We start from the raw sequence: 15,095 nt of genomic DNA, 5'->3' as shown, positions 1-15,095 counted from the left end.
GAGGGGGCTCCGGGACAGCCCCTCATCCCTGACTGACACTGGGCAGAGCCCCAAAAGCTGCTGGGGGCATCTGGGACCTTTGGTGTTCCTGCCTAGGATCCTTGTTACCCCCATGGCCCCAACCAGGGGGTGGGCAGGGCTGGTTTGTACAGTGAGACCAGAGTGACCCTGCCCGGGCTGCAATGTCTCTGCACTTATCGAGCCCCGGCGACATCCTGAGTGAAGACCAGGCCGGGGCCGTTTGTCCCGGGACCTCCTGCCCACCCCGATAAACCCCATAACGGTGGAACGAGGAGTTGTGCAGGAGGAAAAGCTCCAGCTTGATTAACGCGGGTCCTGTGGGTGCTCTTGACGGGGAGTGGGGCAACACGGTCTGCATGCCCAGGGCTGTGCCCCGCTCCCGGCCCCCCCAGCCGCAGGGACCCCCTGCTTCCCCCCGGGGGGTGGCGTGTTTACTCAGGCCCTTCCTGCCGCAGAGCTTCTTCCACGTGTGCGGGAGCAGCGGAAGGGACGGTTCTGCGGGGTTTTGGCGATTGTGTTGCTGAAGTCGGTGTTTCCCGTCTCCTGATGTCCCGACAGGGCAGGAGCTGCGCTGCACTGCCCCCACCACCACCAGTGTCCCGCACCCCTCGGACGAGGGGCCGGCTCCCCGCCGTCCCGGGGGATGCTCTCCCACCGCTATGGGTACCAGCAGTCCCGGGGGATGCTCTCCTCTTTCACCCGCTCCCCTGCGCTCTTGCACCACTCCTGAGTGCAATCACAATATTTCTGCCCGTTTCCATGGCTCCGGGGCCACAGGGCAGCCCTGGGGGCTCCCGTGGGCTGAGCTGGGGACGTTCGGGGAGCCCCGATCTCCCCCGCCCGTGCCCCGGGCCGCCCCGCAGCCGGGCTCTGTCCTGGCAGTGCCCACGAATGGCCCTGGAGCTGAGAGAGACCCCGGCAGCCCGAGCCCGCCCCGCTCCCTGGCGGGGTTCCCTCCCGCCGGTCCGGCCCGGGTCCCTCGGGGCGGAGGGGGAGGCCTGGCCCGGGGCCGCTCCGCGCGGTGCTGGGGCAGCCGGGGCGTTCCCCGGCCCCGGGGCACCGGCGGCGGCCCCGCTGCCCGGTCTCGCAGCGCCCCCGCCCGGGCGGAGCGGGGCCCGGGCTGGCGGATGCTCCGGGACCGCCCCGGCCCGGTTTGCCCCAGGGGCGGGGAGCCGTCACGGGTGGGAAACGCGAAATGTCCGGAGCTGCCGGTGCCAGACTCGCCCCGGCCGGGCAGCCCCGGCGGGGGTCCCGTCCCGCGGGGGTCCCCCTGCCCGGGCACCCTGAGCGGGCGGGGAAGGGGCCGCGGTGGCCCCGGGGCACAGGCAGCGCCTGTCCTCAACCCTGGCCCGGTATGTCCCCGCTCCGAGGGGCCGGAGCCCGCCCACTGAACCAACCCTGCTCCGCCCTGTGCCCGGTACCCGCTCAGGCCCGGCCCCGCCGCCAGGCCCGCCCAGCGCCGCGGGGCCGGGAGAGGCGGGACGGTACCGGGAGAGGCGGGGCCTGGCGCAGGGGAAGGAAGCTGCGATGGAAGCGCGGCGGGGACTGGGACCCGGACCGGGACCGGGGCTGGCGCTGCCGTTTCTGCTCCTGTTGGCGGCGGCGGCGGCGCGGGCGGGGGACGCGCGGCAGGAGGCGGCGGTGCGGGCGCTGGCGCGGCGCCTGCTCGGCCCGCGGGCCGCCGCCGTGTCGCTGTCGGTGGAGCCGGCGCTGGCGGCGGGCGGGCCCGACGCGTACCGGCTGTGGTCGCCGCCCGGCGCCGCCGTGGCCGTGGCCGTGACGGGCTCCAGCGGCGTGGCGGCGGCCGCCGGCCTCTACCGCTACCTGCGCGACTTCTGCGGCTGCCACCTGTCCTGGTCCGGGGCGCAGCTCCGCCTGCCCGACCCGCTGCCGCGGCTGCGGGCCGAGATCCGCGCCGCCGCCCCCGGCAGGTAACGGCAGGTAACGGGGCCGCGGGGCCGCGCGGTGCCGTTCACGCCTCGTTAGCGCGGGACAAGGCGCCCTTATGTAACGGGGGCCCCGGGGGCGCGGGGCGGCCCGGGCGCAGCCTCCGCCGCTCCCGCAGGTACCGCTACTACCAGAACGTGTGCGCCCAGAGCTACTCCTTCGCCTGGTGGGACTGGGCGCGCTGGGAGCGGGAGATCGATTGGATGGCGCTGAGCGGCATCAACCTGGCGCCGGCCTTCGCTGGGCAGGAGGCGGTGTGGCAGCGGGTGAGGAGCGGGGCCGGGAGGGCGGCGGGGACCGGGAGACACCGGGACCGGCTGACGCCCGGCGCCCGGCGCAGGTTTACCGCAACCTCGGGCTGAACCAGTCGGAGATCGACAAGTACTTCACAGGCCCCGCGTTCCTGGCCTGGAACAGGATGGGGAACCTCCGCCGTTGGGCCGGACCGCTGCCGCCTGCCTGGCACCTCAAGCAGCTCTACCTGCAGGTACCGGGGCAGCCATGCCTGTCCGAGGCAGACCCCTGTCACCCCCTGCCCTGGCTGCACTCATGGAGCCTCGGGGACCCCCGCGTCCCTCCCCGAGCTCCAGCAGCTCTTGGAGCCCCTCGCGAGGAGGCATGGGCTCCTCTCTCCCTGCTCTCTCCCTCCTTCTCTCTCCCAGTACCGGATCCTGGAGCGGATGCGCTCTCTGGGGATGACCACAGTGCTGCCAGCCTTCGCGGGCCATGTGCCGCAGGGGATCCTTCGGTAGGTGCTGCCCTCGCTCTGCCCTGGGCCCTTTCCAGGTCACACCTTCGGCAAAACAGCACCTATGGCACCTCCCACCTGCAGCTTCCCCGAGAGGGTGCACTGTCTCTGCAGGGGCACAGTGCTCCTGTCCCGCCCTGTTCCTGATCCCCATCTCTGCTGTCTGGCGCAGTGTCTTCCCACGCGTGAATGCCACTCGCCTGGGGGGCTGGAGCCACTTCGACTGCACCTACTCATGTATCTACCTGCTGGACCCGGAGGACCCCATGTTCCAGGTGATCGGGACCCTCTTCCTGAAGGAGCTGATCAAGGAGTTCGGCACAGACCACGTCTATAGTGCTGACACCTTCAATGAGATGACCCCCCTCTCCTCTGACCCTGCCTATCTCTCGAGGGTCAGCAATGCTGTCTTCAGGTCGATGACAGGAGGTGGGTCAGTGTGCGTTGCTGGCCCAGCTGTGAGGCTCCAGGTGGGATAACTGGGGCTGGGGAAGGAGGCTGTGGGCCCCATGCAAGCGCTGAGCTGCCTGCGCTCGACAGACCCCGTTGGTGCCAGACCCTCAAAGCCCCTTCCACGAGGGGTGGTTGGTGGCCCCAGGGCCTCCTGGGACACCTGTGGGCCCTGCCTGGAGGGGACCTCACCCTGTGTTCCTCCATCCCCAGCTGACCCCGAGGCGCTGTGGCTGATGCAGGGCTGGCTCTTCCAGCACCAGCCAGACTTCTGGCACCCGGCACAGGTGCGGGCCCTCCTGCACGGTGTGCCCCTTGGCAAGATGATTGTTCTTGACCTCTTTGCCGAGTCCAAACCTGTCTACCAGTGGACAGAGTCCTTCTACGGGCAACCCTTCATCTGGTGCATGCTGCACAACTTCGGGGGCAACCACGGCCTCTTTGGCACCGTGGAGGCCATCAACCATGGCCCCTTCGTGGCTCGGCGCTTCCCCAACTCCACCATGGTGGGCACAGGGCTGGTGCCTGAGGGTATCGAGCAGAACGACATGGTGTACGAGCTGATGAATGAGCTGGGCTGGCGGCAGGAGCCCCTCGACCTCCCCAGCTGGGTGTCCCGCTACGCCGAGCGCCGCTATGGCGCCCCGAACGCTGCTGCAGCCGGCGCCTGGCGCCTGCTCCTCCGCAGCGCGTACAACTGCACCGGCGTCTGCGTCAACCACAACCGCAGCCCGCTGGTGCGCCGGCCCTCGCTGCACATGGACACAGAGCTCTGGTACAACGCCAGCGATGTGTACGAGGCCTGGCGCCTGCTGCTGAGCGCCAGCGCCGAGCTGGGCTCCAGCCCCCTCTTCCGCTACGACCTGGTGGACGTGACGCGGCAGGCGGCCCAGCAGCTGGTGAGCAACTACTACCTGGACATCCGCAGCGCTTTCCAGAGGCACGCACTGCCAGAGCTGCTGACAGCCGGTGGCGTGCTGGTGTACGACCTGCTGCCCGAGCTGGACAGCCTCCTCTCCAGCCACAGCCTCTTCCTGCTCGGCCGCTGGCTGGAGAGTGCCCGTGCCATGGCCACCAGCGACCGGGAGGCAGAGCAGTACGAGCTGAACGCCCGGAACCAGGTGACACTCTGGGGGCCCAGTGGGAACATCCTGGACTATGCCAACAAGCAGCTGGGGGGGCTGGTGCTGGACTACTATGGAGTGCGCTGGAGCCTCTTCGTCTCTGTGCTGGTGGAAAGCCTCAACTCGGGCCGCCCCTTCCACCAGGACGAGTTCAACCAGGCTGTCTTCCAAGTGGAGAGAGGCTTCGTCTACAACAAGAAGCGCTACCCGGCCGTGCCAGCTGGGGACACACTGGAGATCTCCAGGAAGCTGTTCCTCAAATACTACCCCAGTGCCCTGTGGCGCAGCCGGGCTGGGCTGGCATGACTTTGGACTGTGCCTCCGGAGCCTCCCCCAGGAAGGGAGAGGAAGGGAGGGCAGAGCCCTCGTGCCCTCCTAGTCAAGGCTCCTGCAACTCCTGACCTGATGGCTGCGTCCTGGCTGTACTGGAAGGTGGGCACAGAGCCCTGGTGGCACCCAGCCAGCCTGGACCCCTTGTTTCTACTGTGTAGGCAGGACATGCCCTGAGGGGGGCTAGCAGATGGATGAGGGGCAGGCTGTGCCCCAGGGACACATCCTGCACTGTGCTCTGTGCCCAGCCCTGCCTGTCTGCCCCGAGCCTATCCCCTGGAAAGCTGGGCTGCCCCAGTGCTCCCAGTTGGAAGCTTGGGGGGATTCTGCAGAGGGTCAGGACAGACGTGTCCCTGCTGTGGGGCCCTGGCTGGCTTGCAGGGGCAGTGATGGTGGAGAAGCAGACAGGGAGGTGGCAGTGGTATGGGGGCAGAGCAGCCCTGGACCCGAGTGCCTGCGGGGACCCAGTACTGCATGGCCCTGCCCATGTTTGGTGCCTTCTGTATCATAAAAGACTTAGTGGCATTTCCTGCAGCATTGCTGGGGCCGTGCTCCATCAGGATGTGGTTTTTGAGGCCTTTTCTCCAGCTGGAGCTCAGGTAGAGCCCAGCTGTGAAGCAAATAAAGACTTTTTTTCTCCTATGCGTGTCCAACTTGTCTCCCCAGTGCAGGACTGTGTGGAACACAAGGGGTAGAGGAGCAGCTTGGCTCTAAGCCCACATAGCAGGAACAGTGCACTGCCAGGCAAGTCCTGGGAGCTGGAGAGCCTGGCACAGCACAGCGTGAGTGGTGACTGGTGCGGATTCCCCGGGGCTGCAGCTCCCCTTGTGCCCCAGAGCCTCCCCCTGCGGGTTGTTATCACAGCACCTGCGAGAGCATCAAGGCGCAGGGAGCCCCAGGCACGCGCAGGGAGGTCTGTGGAGGGGCCTTGAGATAAGGCAGCAGACACAACAATGTGGTGTGGGGTGGAGGGACCCCCCTCCCAGCCCTTTTAAGCAGCACGGCCCCCTCGGCCAGCACTGCTTGCCATGGAGAGAACCACGGTGCTGATCACGGGCTGCTCCTCGGGCATCGGGCTGGGACTGGCCGCACGCCTGGCGGCCGACAGCACTCGCCGGTTCAAAGGTAAAGGGACAATGCTGCCCTGGGGGGTCCAGCACCCCTGGGGGTCTCCGGGCTGGGCCAGGCAACACCTCAACAAGGACAGACAGTGCCTGGGGGTGGGCTGGGGTCAGCCCTGTGGGGGGTGGGCTCTGTGGCCTCGCTGCCCACGGCCACGCTCTCTCCTCAGTTTACGCCACCATGCGTGACCTGGCCAAGGGTGAGCGGCTGCTGGAGCACTTGGGCAGCCACTGCCCTGACACGCTGGAGGTCCTGCAGCTCGATGTCACCGACCCACACTCACTGGCAGCCGCCGTGCAGCGGGTGCAGGAGCAGCGCCTGGACGTGTTGGGTATGACTTCCCATTACTCCTGCTGTCCCTTGGGTGGCTGGGGGGACATCTCCAGGGTCACAAGCCTCCCAGAATATAGATGCCAAATCATGGGAGATGCCAGTATCCTGGGGCTGGGACAGGACATGTTCAGTGGGGCAGGTGTGCAGGAGATGGGTTTGGAGGTGCCAAGGGCTCATTAGCACGGAAAGGCCCCCCCATTCCTGCCTTCTAGCACTCGGTGGTGTGTGGGGGCTGCAGTGCCTGGCTGACTGCACCTTGCCCAGCAGTCTGCAACGCGGGGGTGGGACTGATGGGACCTCTGGAGACCTGCTCCGATCAGGCTATGAAAACCCTCTTCGATGTGAACTTCTTTGGGGCCGTCCGCACCATCCAGGCATTCCTGCCCGCCATGAAGCGCCGCAGGGCCGGGCGGATCATTGTTTCCAGCAGCATCGGGGGGCTGCAAGGTGGGACACCCGGCACCCTGGGGCGTGGGGAGCCGCGGGGAAGAGCCCCGGTGCTCAGGGTGCGGCTCTGCCCCAGGGCTACCCTTCAATGCCGTGTACTGCGCCAGCAAGTTTGCGGTGGAGGGGCTGTGCGAGAGCCTGGCCATCGTCCTGCGCCCCTTCAACATCCAGTGAGTGCCGGCGGTGCCGCAGGGGCTGGATCCTGCAGACCGCCCACTGGGACGGGGAGATGCCAGGGCGGGGATACGGTGTCATCTCGCTCCTTCCCGCAGCGTGACACTGGTGGAGTGCGGGCCCGTCCACACCAGCTTCCTGGCCAACCTACAGTGCCCGGACCCCGAGGGCAGCGAGCTGGAGGGCCTGGACGCCGAGACGCGGGGGCTGTACCGCCGATACCTGCGGCACTGCCAAAGCCTCTTCCGCGACACGGCCCAGGAGGTGGAGGACGTCCTGCCGGTCAGTCCGCGCGGGACGGGGGTGGCCGTGGAGCCGTGCCAGGGACGGCTCTGACCCCTCTGCGGTGCCAGGTGTTCCTGGAGGCCATCGTCAGCCTCTGCCCGCCCCTGCGCTGCGCCAGCACCCAGCTCCTCGCCCCGCTTTGGCGCCTGCGGCTCGGCAGCCCCGACGGCTCCGCGTACGTCCGCGCCATGCACGACTTCGTGTTCGGCGGCAGCGAAGTCAGCGGGGACCAGCCCTGAGCGGAGCCGCCGGGACACCGGGACCCGCTGCCGTGGGGGATCGGTCCTGCCGTGTCCCCAATAAAGCCCTTTGCATCCGCACAGCTCCGGCTCCGTCCCTGTCGCTCAGTCTCGGCCGGGCGGGGCCGCACTGGGGCCGGGCCTGCCGGTCTCCTCCTCCCGCGGGCGGAGCCGCGCCGGGGCTGCCCGGGAGGCGGTGCCGTTCCGGTGCCGGTCCCGTCCCCGTTCCGGTCGGCGGCGCATCCGGCGGGGCGATGCCGCCCTTCCCCTCGGGGCTGCTGGTGCTGACGGCGCCGCTGCCCGCGCTGCCCCGGCGGGCGGCGGGGCTGGTGGCGGCGGCGGCGGGGCTGGTGGCGGGGCCGCTGTACGTGCACCTGCAGCCGGGGCTGCGGCTGAGCGGCCCCGCCGGCCCCGGCCCCGCCGCGCCGCCCGCGGGCCCCGCGCTGCTGCGGGCTCTGGCCGCGCTGTACGAGGCGGCGGCGGCGCGGCGGGGGCTGGACCTGCGCGTCCTGCTCGGCCCCGGCCGCCGCCTGGCACGGCCGCCCCGTGTCCTGCTGGCGGCCGCCGCCGAGGCGCCGGGGCCGCCGGAGCCGGTGCAGCTCGGGCTGCAGCGCCTGGCCGCGGCCGTGTACGGCTGCCCGCCGAGCCTGCCCGCGATGCTACTGGGCGAGGACACCGGCGGCGGGGACCCCGAGGGGGACCCCGAGCGGGATCCGGACGCGACGCTCCCCGAATTCTTGGACGTGGCGGTCGGCGGCACCTTCGACCGGCTCCACGGCGCCCACCGGCTCCTGCTCAGCGCCTGCTGCCTCCTGGCCCGGCGGCGGCTCCTGGCTGGGGTGGCCGACGGAGACCTGCTCCGCCGTGAGTCCGGGGTGGCCGAGGGGTCAGCCCGGTGCTGGCCGGGGCAGGGAGGTGATCTGGGGGACCGCTGACACGGGGGGTCCTGGCAGCCACCCACCCAAAGCGGTGCCACCCAGGCAAGGTGACACTGGGTACCCGGTGGGGACCTGGTGTCCTGTCCACAGCTAGCAAGGTGTGTGGGTGCAGCGGGAGCAAGGGCAGGAGGGAGTAAGCCACTCAAAGTCATGGACGAGTTTTGTCTCCCTTCTCCTGGTCTTGTTTTTCTGTCACTCTTGTGCTTCCCCACCCTCCCGGCACCTGGTAGACAAGGTTCTGCCGGAGCTGATCGAGCCCTATGAGCTGCGGGCAGCAAAGCTCCGCGAGTTCCTGGAGGATGTGAAGCCCTCGCTGAGCTACGACATCGTGCCTCTGGCCGACCCCTTCGGCCCCTCAGTCACAGACCCCGACCTGCAGTGCCTGGTGGTCAGCGAGGAGACCCGCCGGGGAGGGGAGGCTGTGAATAGGAAGAGGCTTGAAAACGTAATTCCCGTGCTGGAGCCCAGGGCTGCCCCTGCCCCCCTCTCGCCCCTGCCTGCCACTGCCTGGGGGCAAATCGGGTCAGTGTTCTCCCCTTCACCCACCACACTCCTACAGCTGATGGTCCTTGGGGCTTCCTTCTCTCCTCAGGGGCTCCCTGAGCTGGCTCTCCATGAGATCCAGTTGATGAAGGACCCTGACCACCAACAGAACGAGGAGGAGAAGATCAGCTCCTCCAGCCTCAGGCAGAGGCTGCTGGGGACGCTGCTGCAGCCCCCACGGGTGAGGGAGAACCACAGCTGTGATGGGAGCGGTGTGCCTGGGAGGAGGGGTGGGAATCTTGGGATCCACAGAGTTTGGCAATGCTCCTGCTGCTCTGCAGGCCAGATCCTTTCATGCCCATCTCCAGGCTGGGGCACTGGGATCCTTCTCCAGCAAAGCTCAGTCCTCCGTTTGCTGCCATGGCTTTCCTTCTTCCCTTAGCGAGACCCAGCCTTGCCATCACGCCCGTATGTGATTGGGCTCACTGGGGGCACTGGGAGTGGGAAAACCTCCATCGCCAAACTCCTGGGGCACCTGGGCGCCTTTGTCATCGATGCCGACAAGCTGGGCCACGCCGTCTATGTCCCTGGTGGCCCGGCCTACGAGCAAGTAGTGGCAGCCTTTGGGGCAGGTAGAGCCACCAGAGGTTGTGGGAAGGACTGGGAGGAGGAGGGGGAGGGAGGGGTGTCCCAACATCCAAAGGAGCCCTGGCCTGTGTCCCCCTCCTGTCCCATGGGTTTTGGGCTCCCCAAATGTCGTGTCCATGTCAGAACTGCTGGTGGGGAAGGCTGAACTGGGCTGCTGTTTGCCTGGGATGAGCTCTCCCCTGTCCTTTTCATGAGTCAGGTCAGATCTTACAGGCCCTTTCTGTGTCCTGTTGAGAGCCCTGTGCCAAAGATGTTTCCCTGACCCAGGCTTGCCCCAGGGATGGGAGTTGGGTTTGTTCCTGCCAAACCTGTTGTGCTTCTGTCTTGCAGAGATCTTGAATGAAGATGGGACAATTAACAGGAAAGTCCTTGGGGCCAAAGTGTTTGGAAACCAGGTAGAAGCATCACGGAGACTCAGTGTTTAATCCCATGAGCCAGGGGAGCTCTCCCCTTCTGTTGAGGCTTTTTAGTTTTCAGTCCTTTGAACTGATGACACCTTCCTGGCTACGCTTCCTGTCAGTGACAGGGCAGGACAGATCTGTCTCTGTAGCTGAGTCAGCAGCTGTGCTGGACATAGTCCTCTTGCCCTGCAGCTGCTGCTGTCTCCCCATCCCTGTCCCCTCTATCCCATGCTTTTCCTTCACCCAGTGTGGAGCAACAGCCCTGACGTATGTGGAGCTGGTGCTCTCTGCCCCTTGTACCCGAGGGAGCTCAGTGACACCTGACCTTGCTGGTGGGGCCAGTGCTCAGCCTATGGCTCCGGTGCTGCCCCAGCCCCAGGTGGAGGCAGCTTGAGGGGTCCCCTGGGTGGATGGGTCTCATGTGGGTGCTGCTGCACCGGGACCTCACTGTGCTGAGGGGCAGCAGAGACCAAGGGTCTGCTATGCCTGGCAGGGCAAGGAAAATAATACCCCCCCACCTTCCTGGGTGCCCCCTGACTGCTGACAGCCACCATCCCCTTGTTGGCTGCCCAGGAGTTCTGAGGGTAAAGGACCAAATCCTGAATCCTGCCCTGGTCCTTTGTAGGAGCGGCTGAAGAGCCTGACAGACATTGTGTGGCCTGAGATAGCCCGGATGGTGAGGGAGCAGATCCTGGAGGCCGACTCTCAGGGTAATGGGGGCAGCTCCATTGCAGCCTCAGCTCATCAGTGAAGTGTCTGTGCTGCTGGAAGGGGGAAGCTGAGCCCAGGCTGGGCCAGAGCCGAGGAGCCGTCGCTCCATCCATGGCCAGGCACTGAGGAATGCCCTTGTTCCGCAGGGAAGGCCGTGTGTGTGCTGGATGCTGCTGTGCTGCTGGAAGCCGGGTGGCAGGACATGGTCCACGAGGTGTGGACGGCCATCATCCCAGAGGAGGAGGTGAGCCATGCCCCGGGCCCCTCGCTCGCTGCCAGAGCTGGTCCTCAGCCTCCCCGAGTGTCCCCTCTGTCCCTGCCAGGCCGTGAGGCGCATTGTGGCCAGGGATGGGCTGAGCGAGGAGGCCGCTCGCTGCCGGCTGCAGAGCCAGATGACCAACAGGCAGCGGGTGGAGTGGGCACAGGTGGTACTCTGCACCCTCTGGGAGCCAGATGTCACCCGGCAGCAGGTGAGCCCGGGGCTGCCGCAGCACTGGAGGTGTCCTGGGGGACCAGAGGGCTCAGTGCTGTGCCTGGACTGGGCACTGTGTGCCTGGGTGTGCTCTCACCATCGAGGCTGCCTCTGGACACGGCCACAAGGGAGGGATTTGGGGATGTAGATGCAGCTGGGAAGGGAGAGGAGGCATGGGACCCTTGCGTGACCCTGTGCCAAGGTGCCGCTCTCGGGGTCCGTGGACTCTGAGGTGCTGCCCCGGGTGGTTCTCTGGCAGGTGCAGAAGGCCTGGGACCTGCTGCAGCAGCGCTTGCGCCCAGAGCCCGGCCACGACCCCCACCTGTGAGGGGCAGTCCTGCACGGCCCTGGGAGGGTCCGTGTCCACCACTGCCCTGCGAGAGCCGGCGGACAGAGCAGCGCGGGACCGAGCCCAGCGAGCCCATCCGGCTCCATGGAGGGGCCGGGGCATCCTGACGTGCCCCAGTGCGGAGGACCCTGCAGGGCTGAGCCCCGCTGGGTGCCAGTAAAGAGGCTGCTCCCACTGTGCATGTCCGTGTGCCGGTCCCGTGTCACTGTGCCAGTTCTGTCCCCCCCACACCTCCACAGGGGCTCCGCTGCCCCCGGCCCCTCCCAGCTCCCATTATGGGCGTGGCCCCCGGCTCTGCGGGGCTCGGGGTTGCCGCACTGGGGGCGCACGGTAGCGATGACGTCACTGAAGATTACGTCACACGACGGTGTCCTGGCCATGACGTCACACCCACACAGAGGCGCGGGCGCCCCCTGGTGGCGCGCGGCGAGGCGCGATTCCCGTCGGCCCCCGCGGCGGTCACATGACCGGGCGGGCGGAAGATGGCGGAGCCGCCGGGCGGGGGCGAGGACCCGTGGGGGAAGGTGGGGCCGGGCCGGGAGCGCCGCCGGGGCCGCGGGACGACGGGCGGGCGCCATGGAGGGCGGGCAGGCGGGCGGGGTGAGCGCCGGGGCGAGGAGCGCGCGGGGGATCGCTGCCTGTGTGGGGGGCGGCGGCCGGAGATCCCAGCGGGGACGCAGCCCGGGGGTGGCGGGCACTGCTCGGGCGGGTCCGGGGGGGCTTCGGGGGCCGGGCCGCGGTCGCAGCCCGGCCTCGCTGACGTGTCTCCACCGGCCCCGCGCAGGTGGACGCGGCCTACGGCGACAATGGCCTGGACTCCGGTAGGTGCCACCCCCGCGCCAGGGTGGCAGCGGCCACCCGGGGACACCCCCTGTTCCTGCGTCCGGTGACACCCCGCGCTGGGCACTGACCCCGGGACACTCTTGTTTCAGCGCTCTTCATGGAGAACGCCCGGAAAAGCAGCATAGTGTCCCGGGCCAACAGCATCGGCTCTACCAGCGCCTCCTCTGTCCCCAACACAGGTGGGGTTTGGTCCCCGGGACCGCGGTGTCTCTGCTTTCGGGGGAGCCCAGCACCTCCCGGGCTCCAGCTCTGCCCTGCGCTAAGGGGGCTGGGCAGGGTTCCCACCCTGAGGAGGAGGAGGGAGGTGGTGGAAACAGCAGGTGCCTCCTGTGCAGCTCCACAGGGAGAGGGGAGAGGTCGGTGGGGCCCCTCGGGGCACTGTCCCTGGCCCAGCCTGCAGGAGCTGAGTGGGCAGGGGCTGTGCTGGGTCCAGAGCTGCCACAGCCCCCTCGTGCCTCTGCTTCCTCACCCCCGGGCCGTGCCCTGTCCCCACAGACGATGAGGACAGTGACTACCACCAGGAGCCCTACAAGGAGTCGTACAAGGACCGGCGCCGCCGCGCACACACCCAGGCTGAGCAGAAGCGCCGTGATGCCATCAAGGTGAGGGGAGAGCCATATCCCACCCAGTGCTGCCCCTGTTGAGCTGCTGGATCTGCCCTCTCCAGGAGGCTCCTCGTGTGCTGGGAGCTGCCCTGGCCCTGATGGGCTGTGTGGTGGGAGCTGGGTGTGGGCCCAGCCTCACAGGGTGAACTCCACGTGCTGTGGCTCTGCTTCCCCCCAGAAAGGCTACGATGACCTGCAGGCCATTGTCCCCACCTGCGAGCAGCAGGATTTCTCTATCGGCTCCCAGAAGCTGAGCAAGGCCATTGTCCTCCAGAAAAGTGAGTCCTAAGGGGTGGGGAGATGGAAGGGGTTGCTGTCAATCCCCCAGAATGCCTCCCTAGAGCTGTGCAGGGCAGAGTTCAGCACCTTGGGACCTTGTGGTGCGATGAAGCTCTGGGGAGCTCAGGTGCTGCTCACCTGCACCTGCCTGTCCACAGGCTGCAGCAGAAGCTGATGCTGCCCTTGCTTGGGCACCTCCCGTGGGGGTCTCAGGGGCCTGTATCTGCTCCTAAATCCTCACTCTGTGTTTTCATGCTCAGCCATTGACTACATCCAGTTCCTGCACAAGGAAAAGAAGAAGCAGGAGGAGGAAGTTTCTACCCTCAGGAAAGATGTGATGGCCTTGAAGATCATGAAAGTGTAAGGGAAGAGCTGTCAGGGTCATGCCCTCCTCCTGCTGTTCCCCCATGTCCTTGCAGGGAGGAGCTACCAGGGGTCATCCAGAGGTTCTCTGGCTGGGAACAGGCATGGAGCTTGGAGCTGAGCACAGGAGCTGGGTGTGGGAGCTGGGAGCAGGAGCTCAGAACCGGGAGCAGGAGCTGGGTGCAGACGCCTCACTGCTGACCTCGAGGCCCTATACTTGTTTCAGGAACTATGAGCAGATTGTGAAAGCTCATCAAGACAACCCAAACGAAGGGAAGGACCAGGTCTCTGATGAAGTGAAATTCAATGTTTTCCAAGGCATCATGGATTCCCTGTTCCAGTCCTTCAATGCCTCCATCTCTGTAACAAGTTTCCAGGAGCTCTCAGCATGTGTGTTCAGCTGGATCGAGGAGCACTGCAAGCCCCAGGTGAGCACTGGTGCCATGGCCCAGGGGGAGAGACAGTGGCATGGGGGCAGCTGTTGCCCTACAGACTGACTGACCGTGTCCCCTCTCTGCTGCAGACACTGCGGGACGTTGTCATCGGGGTTCTGCACCAGGTGAAGAGTCAGCTCTACTGAGCCTCCTCCCCTGCCTCTGTGCCCGTGGGGACAGGGCACCTCCTGCCTACGGGCCTGGGGGACAGGCACCTTCCTGGGCCCTCTCCCTCGTGGCTGTTTTTGAGCTTTTCTGAATTATTTATTGTATTCCCTCCGAAGCCCAACGGTGGCCGTGCAGACACAGCTGCTCTGCTCGGTGTTACCGAGTCTTGGTAGGGACTGGGCAAGAGGGGAGGCAAAGGGAATGTGGAGCAGAGGAGTGAGGGCAGAGTCTGTGGCTCAGGCAGTGCTGTGAGGTTGCCTGTGCCACCGACTCCCCCTGCAGAGCTGACCCCGGAGCAGCTCTGCTCTGTGCCCTCAGGCCTCTGACAGCCCCGCTGGTCCCGGCTGGGGAAATGCGATGAATGTGTGCTAAAAATGGTGGGTTTCTGGTGAAACAGTAGGAATAGATTCTCCCCAACTTCTGGGCTGTCTCCCCCCTCCCTCTGAAGCAGCTGTTTTGAGGCAGATGTGTTCTGGGAGAGCCTGTCAGTGCTGGCAGCAGGATGAGCCCCTCAGTGCCAGGGTGCTCCTGCAGCTGTGGGTTCCCTGGTAGGGACACAGGAAGTTCCTGCAAGCGCTGGACTGTATCCAGCTCCCTCTCGGGTTGGCTGTGGCTGTGCTGCACAGAATGTTCTGCAGCTGCAGCACAATGTGGCCACATGCACTCGCTGCCCCTCCTTAGAATTTTTAAACACACACATCCATGACCAGCCTTGATTTGATTTTTATTTTTGTAAATCACTGAAACGGTCCTGGAGTGCTGCCAGTGCCAGCTGTGCAGGCAGCTGCTCTCAGGGACACCTTTGCCCCTGTCTCACGCCCAGTTTGGGTCACAGCTCTGCCCAGCTGATGGCTGGTCATTGCCCAGAGTAATGGGATAGTGGGATTTGTTCTCCGTAACCATGTTTGTGCTCCTGCTCCAGGGGCACAGCCAGGGAGTGTTTATTTCAGGCTGTTTTGTTCCCAGAGCTGAGGAGGGAGTGTTGCTTCCTGCCTTGGGAGGAGGATGAGAAGTTTTACAGACCTCACACATGAAAGTGATGTATTTTTCTATTGAGAAAAGTAATTAAATATTGCTGAATGTTTTAGTGATTTTTCTGCTGCTGTGTTCCTAGAGCTGGGCCCTAGAGCCAGTAGTTTCCAGAAGCCCATTCCAGTCTCTGTGGTTCATGTTACCCTCTC

At 66.1% G+C, this 15,095-nt stretch overlaps 5 protein-coding genes across 7 annotated transcripts; all 5 read left to right on the top strand.

The window, feature by feature from the left end:
* The first annotated feature begins 680 nt into the window (after positions 1-680).
* Positions 681-1,412, top strand: LOC135402810 (collagen, type I, alpha 1a-like). Its single transcript, XM_064636271.1, has one exon. It carries the CDS (start codon positions 681-683, stop codon positions 1,410-1,412), a length of 732 nt encoding a protein of 243 aa, XP_064492341.1.
* Positions 1,315-5,262, top strand: NAGLU (N-acetyl-alpha-glucosaminidase). The gene is made up of 6 exons (XM_064636313.1): positions 1,315-1,952; positions 2,087-2,234; positions 2,309-2,455; positions 2,631-2,716; positions 2,889-3,145; positions 3,380-5,262. The coding sequence occupies exons 1-6, from the start codon at positions 1,549-1,551 to the stop codon at positions 4,594-4,596; spliced, it is 2,259 nt and encodes a 752-aa protein (XP_064492383.1). The 5' UTR covers positions 1,315-1,548; the 3' UTR covers positions 4,597-5,262.
* Positions 5,263-5,359: 97 nt separating this feature from the next.
* On the top strand, positions 5,360-7,303 carry HSD17B1 (hydroxysteroid 17-beta dehydrogenase 1). 3 transcript variants are annotated; one of them, XM_064636327.1, is made up of 6 exons: positions 5,360-5,745; positions 5,912-6,073; positions 6,343-6,522; positions 6,599-6,692; positions 6,795-6,978; positions 7,050-7,303. In XM_064636327.1, the coding sequence occupies exons 1-6, from the start codon at positions 5,649-5,651 to the stop codon at positions 7,218-7,220; spliced, it is 888 nt and encodes a 295-aa protein (XP_064492397.1). In that variant the 5' UTR covers positions 5,360-5,648; the 3' UTR covers positions 7,221-7,303. The 3 variants fall into 3 exon arrangements, with proteins under 3 accessions (XP_064492397.1, XP_064492396.1, XP_064492395.1); XM_064636326.1 differs by having other exon boundaries at positions 6,343-6,692; positions 6,795-7,303; XM_064636325.1 differs by having other exon boundaries at positions 6,343-7,303.
* Positions 7,304-7,449: 146 nt separating this feature from the next.
* COASY (Coenzyme A synthase) lies at positions 7,450-11,401 on the top strand. Its single transcript, XM_064636285.1, has 9 exons — positions 7,450-8,084; positions 8,389-8,603; positions 8,751-8,882; positions 9,084-9,273; positions 9,620-9,684; positions 10,316-10,400; positions 10,548-10,645; positions 10,725-10,871; positions 11,133-11,401. Exons 1-9 carry the CDS (start codon positions 7,475-7,477, stop codon positions 11,199-11,201), a joined length of 1,611 nt encoding a protein of 536 aa, XP_064492355.1. The 5' UTR covers positions 7,450-7,474; the 3' UTR covers positions 11,202-11,401.
* A 107-nt stretch (positions 11,402-11,508) lies between these two features.
* Positions 11,509-15,001, top strand: MLX (MAX dimerization protein MLX). Its single transcript, XM_064636330.1, has 8 exons — positions 11,509-11,746; positions 12,007-12,043; positions 12,155-12,244; positions 12,561-12,667; positions 12,849-12,948; positions 13,210-13,309; positions 13,539-13,740; positions 13,836-15,001. Exons 1-8 carry the CDS (start codon positions 11,705-11,707, stop codon positions 13,890-13,892), a joined length of 735 nt encoding a protein of 244 aa, XP_064492400.1. The 5' UTR covers positions 11,509-11,704; the 3' UTR covers positions 13,893-15,001.
* The last annotated feature ends 94 nt before the right edge of the window (positions 15,002-15,095 follow it).

The sequence above is a fragment of the Pseudopipra pipra genome, chromosome 26, assembly GCF_036250125.1.
Source record: "Pseudopipra pipra isolate bDixPip1 chromosome 26, bDixPip1.hap1, whole genome shotgun sequence".
NCBI lineage: Eukaryota > Metazoa > Chordata > Aves > Passeriformes > Pipridae > Pseudopipra > Pseudopipra pipra.
Note: the sequence above shows the minus strand (reverse complement) of the source record. Positions and strands in the feature narration are given on the sequence as shown.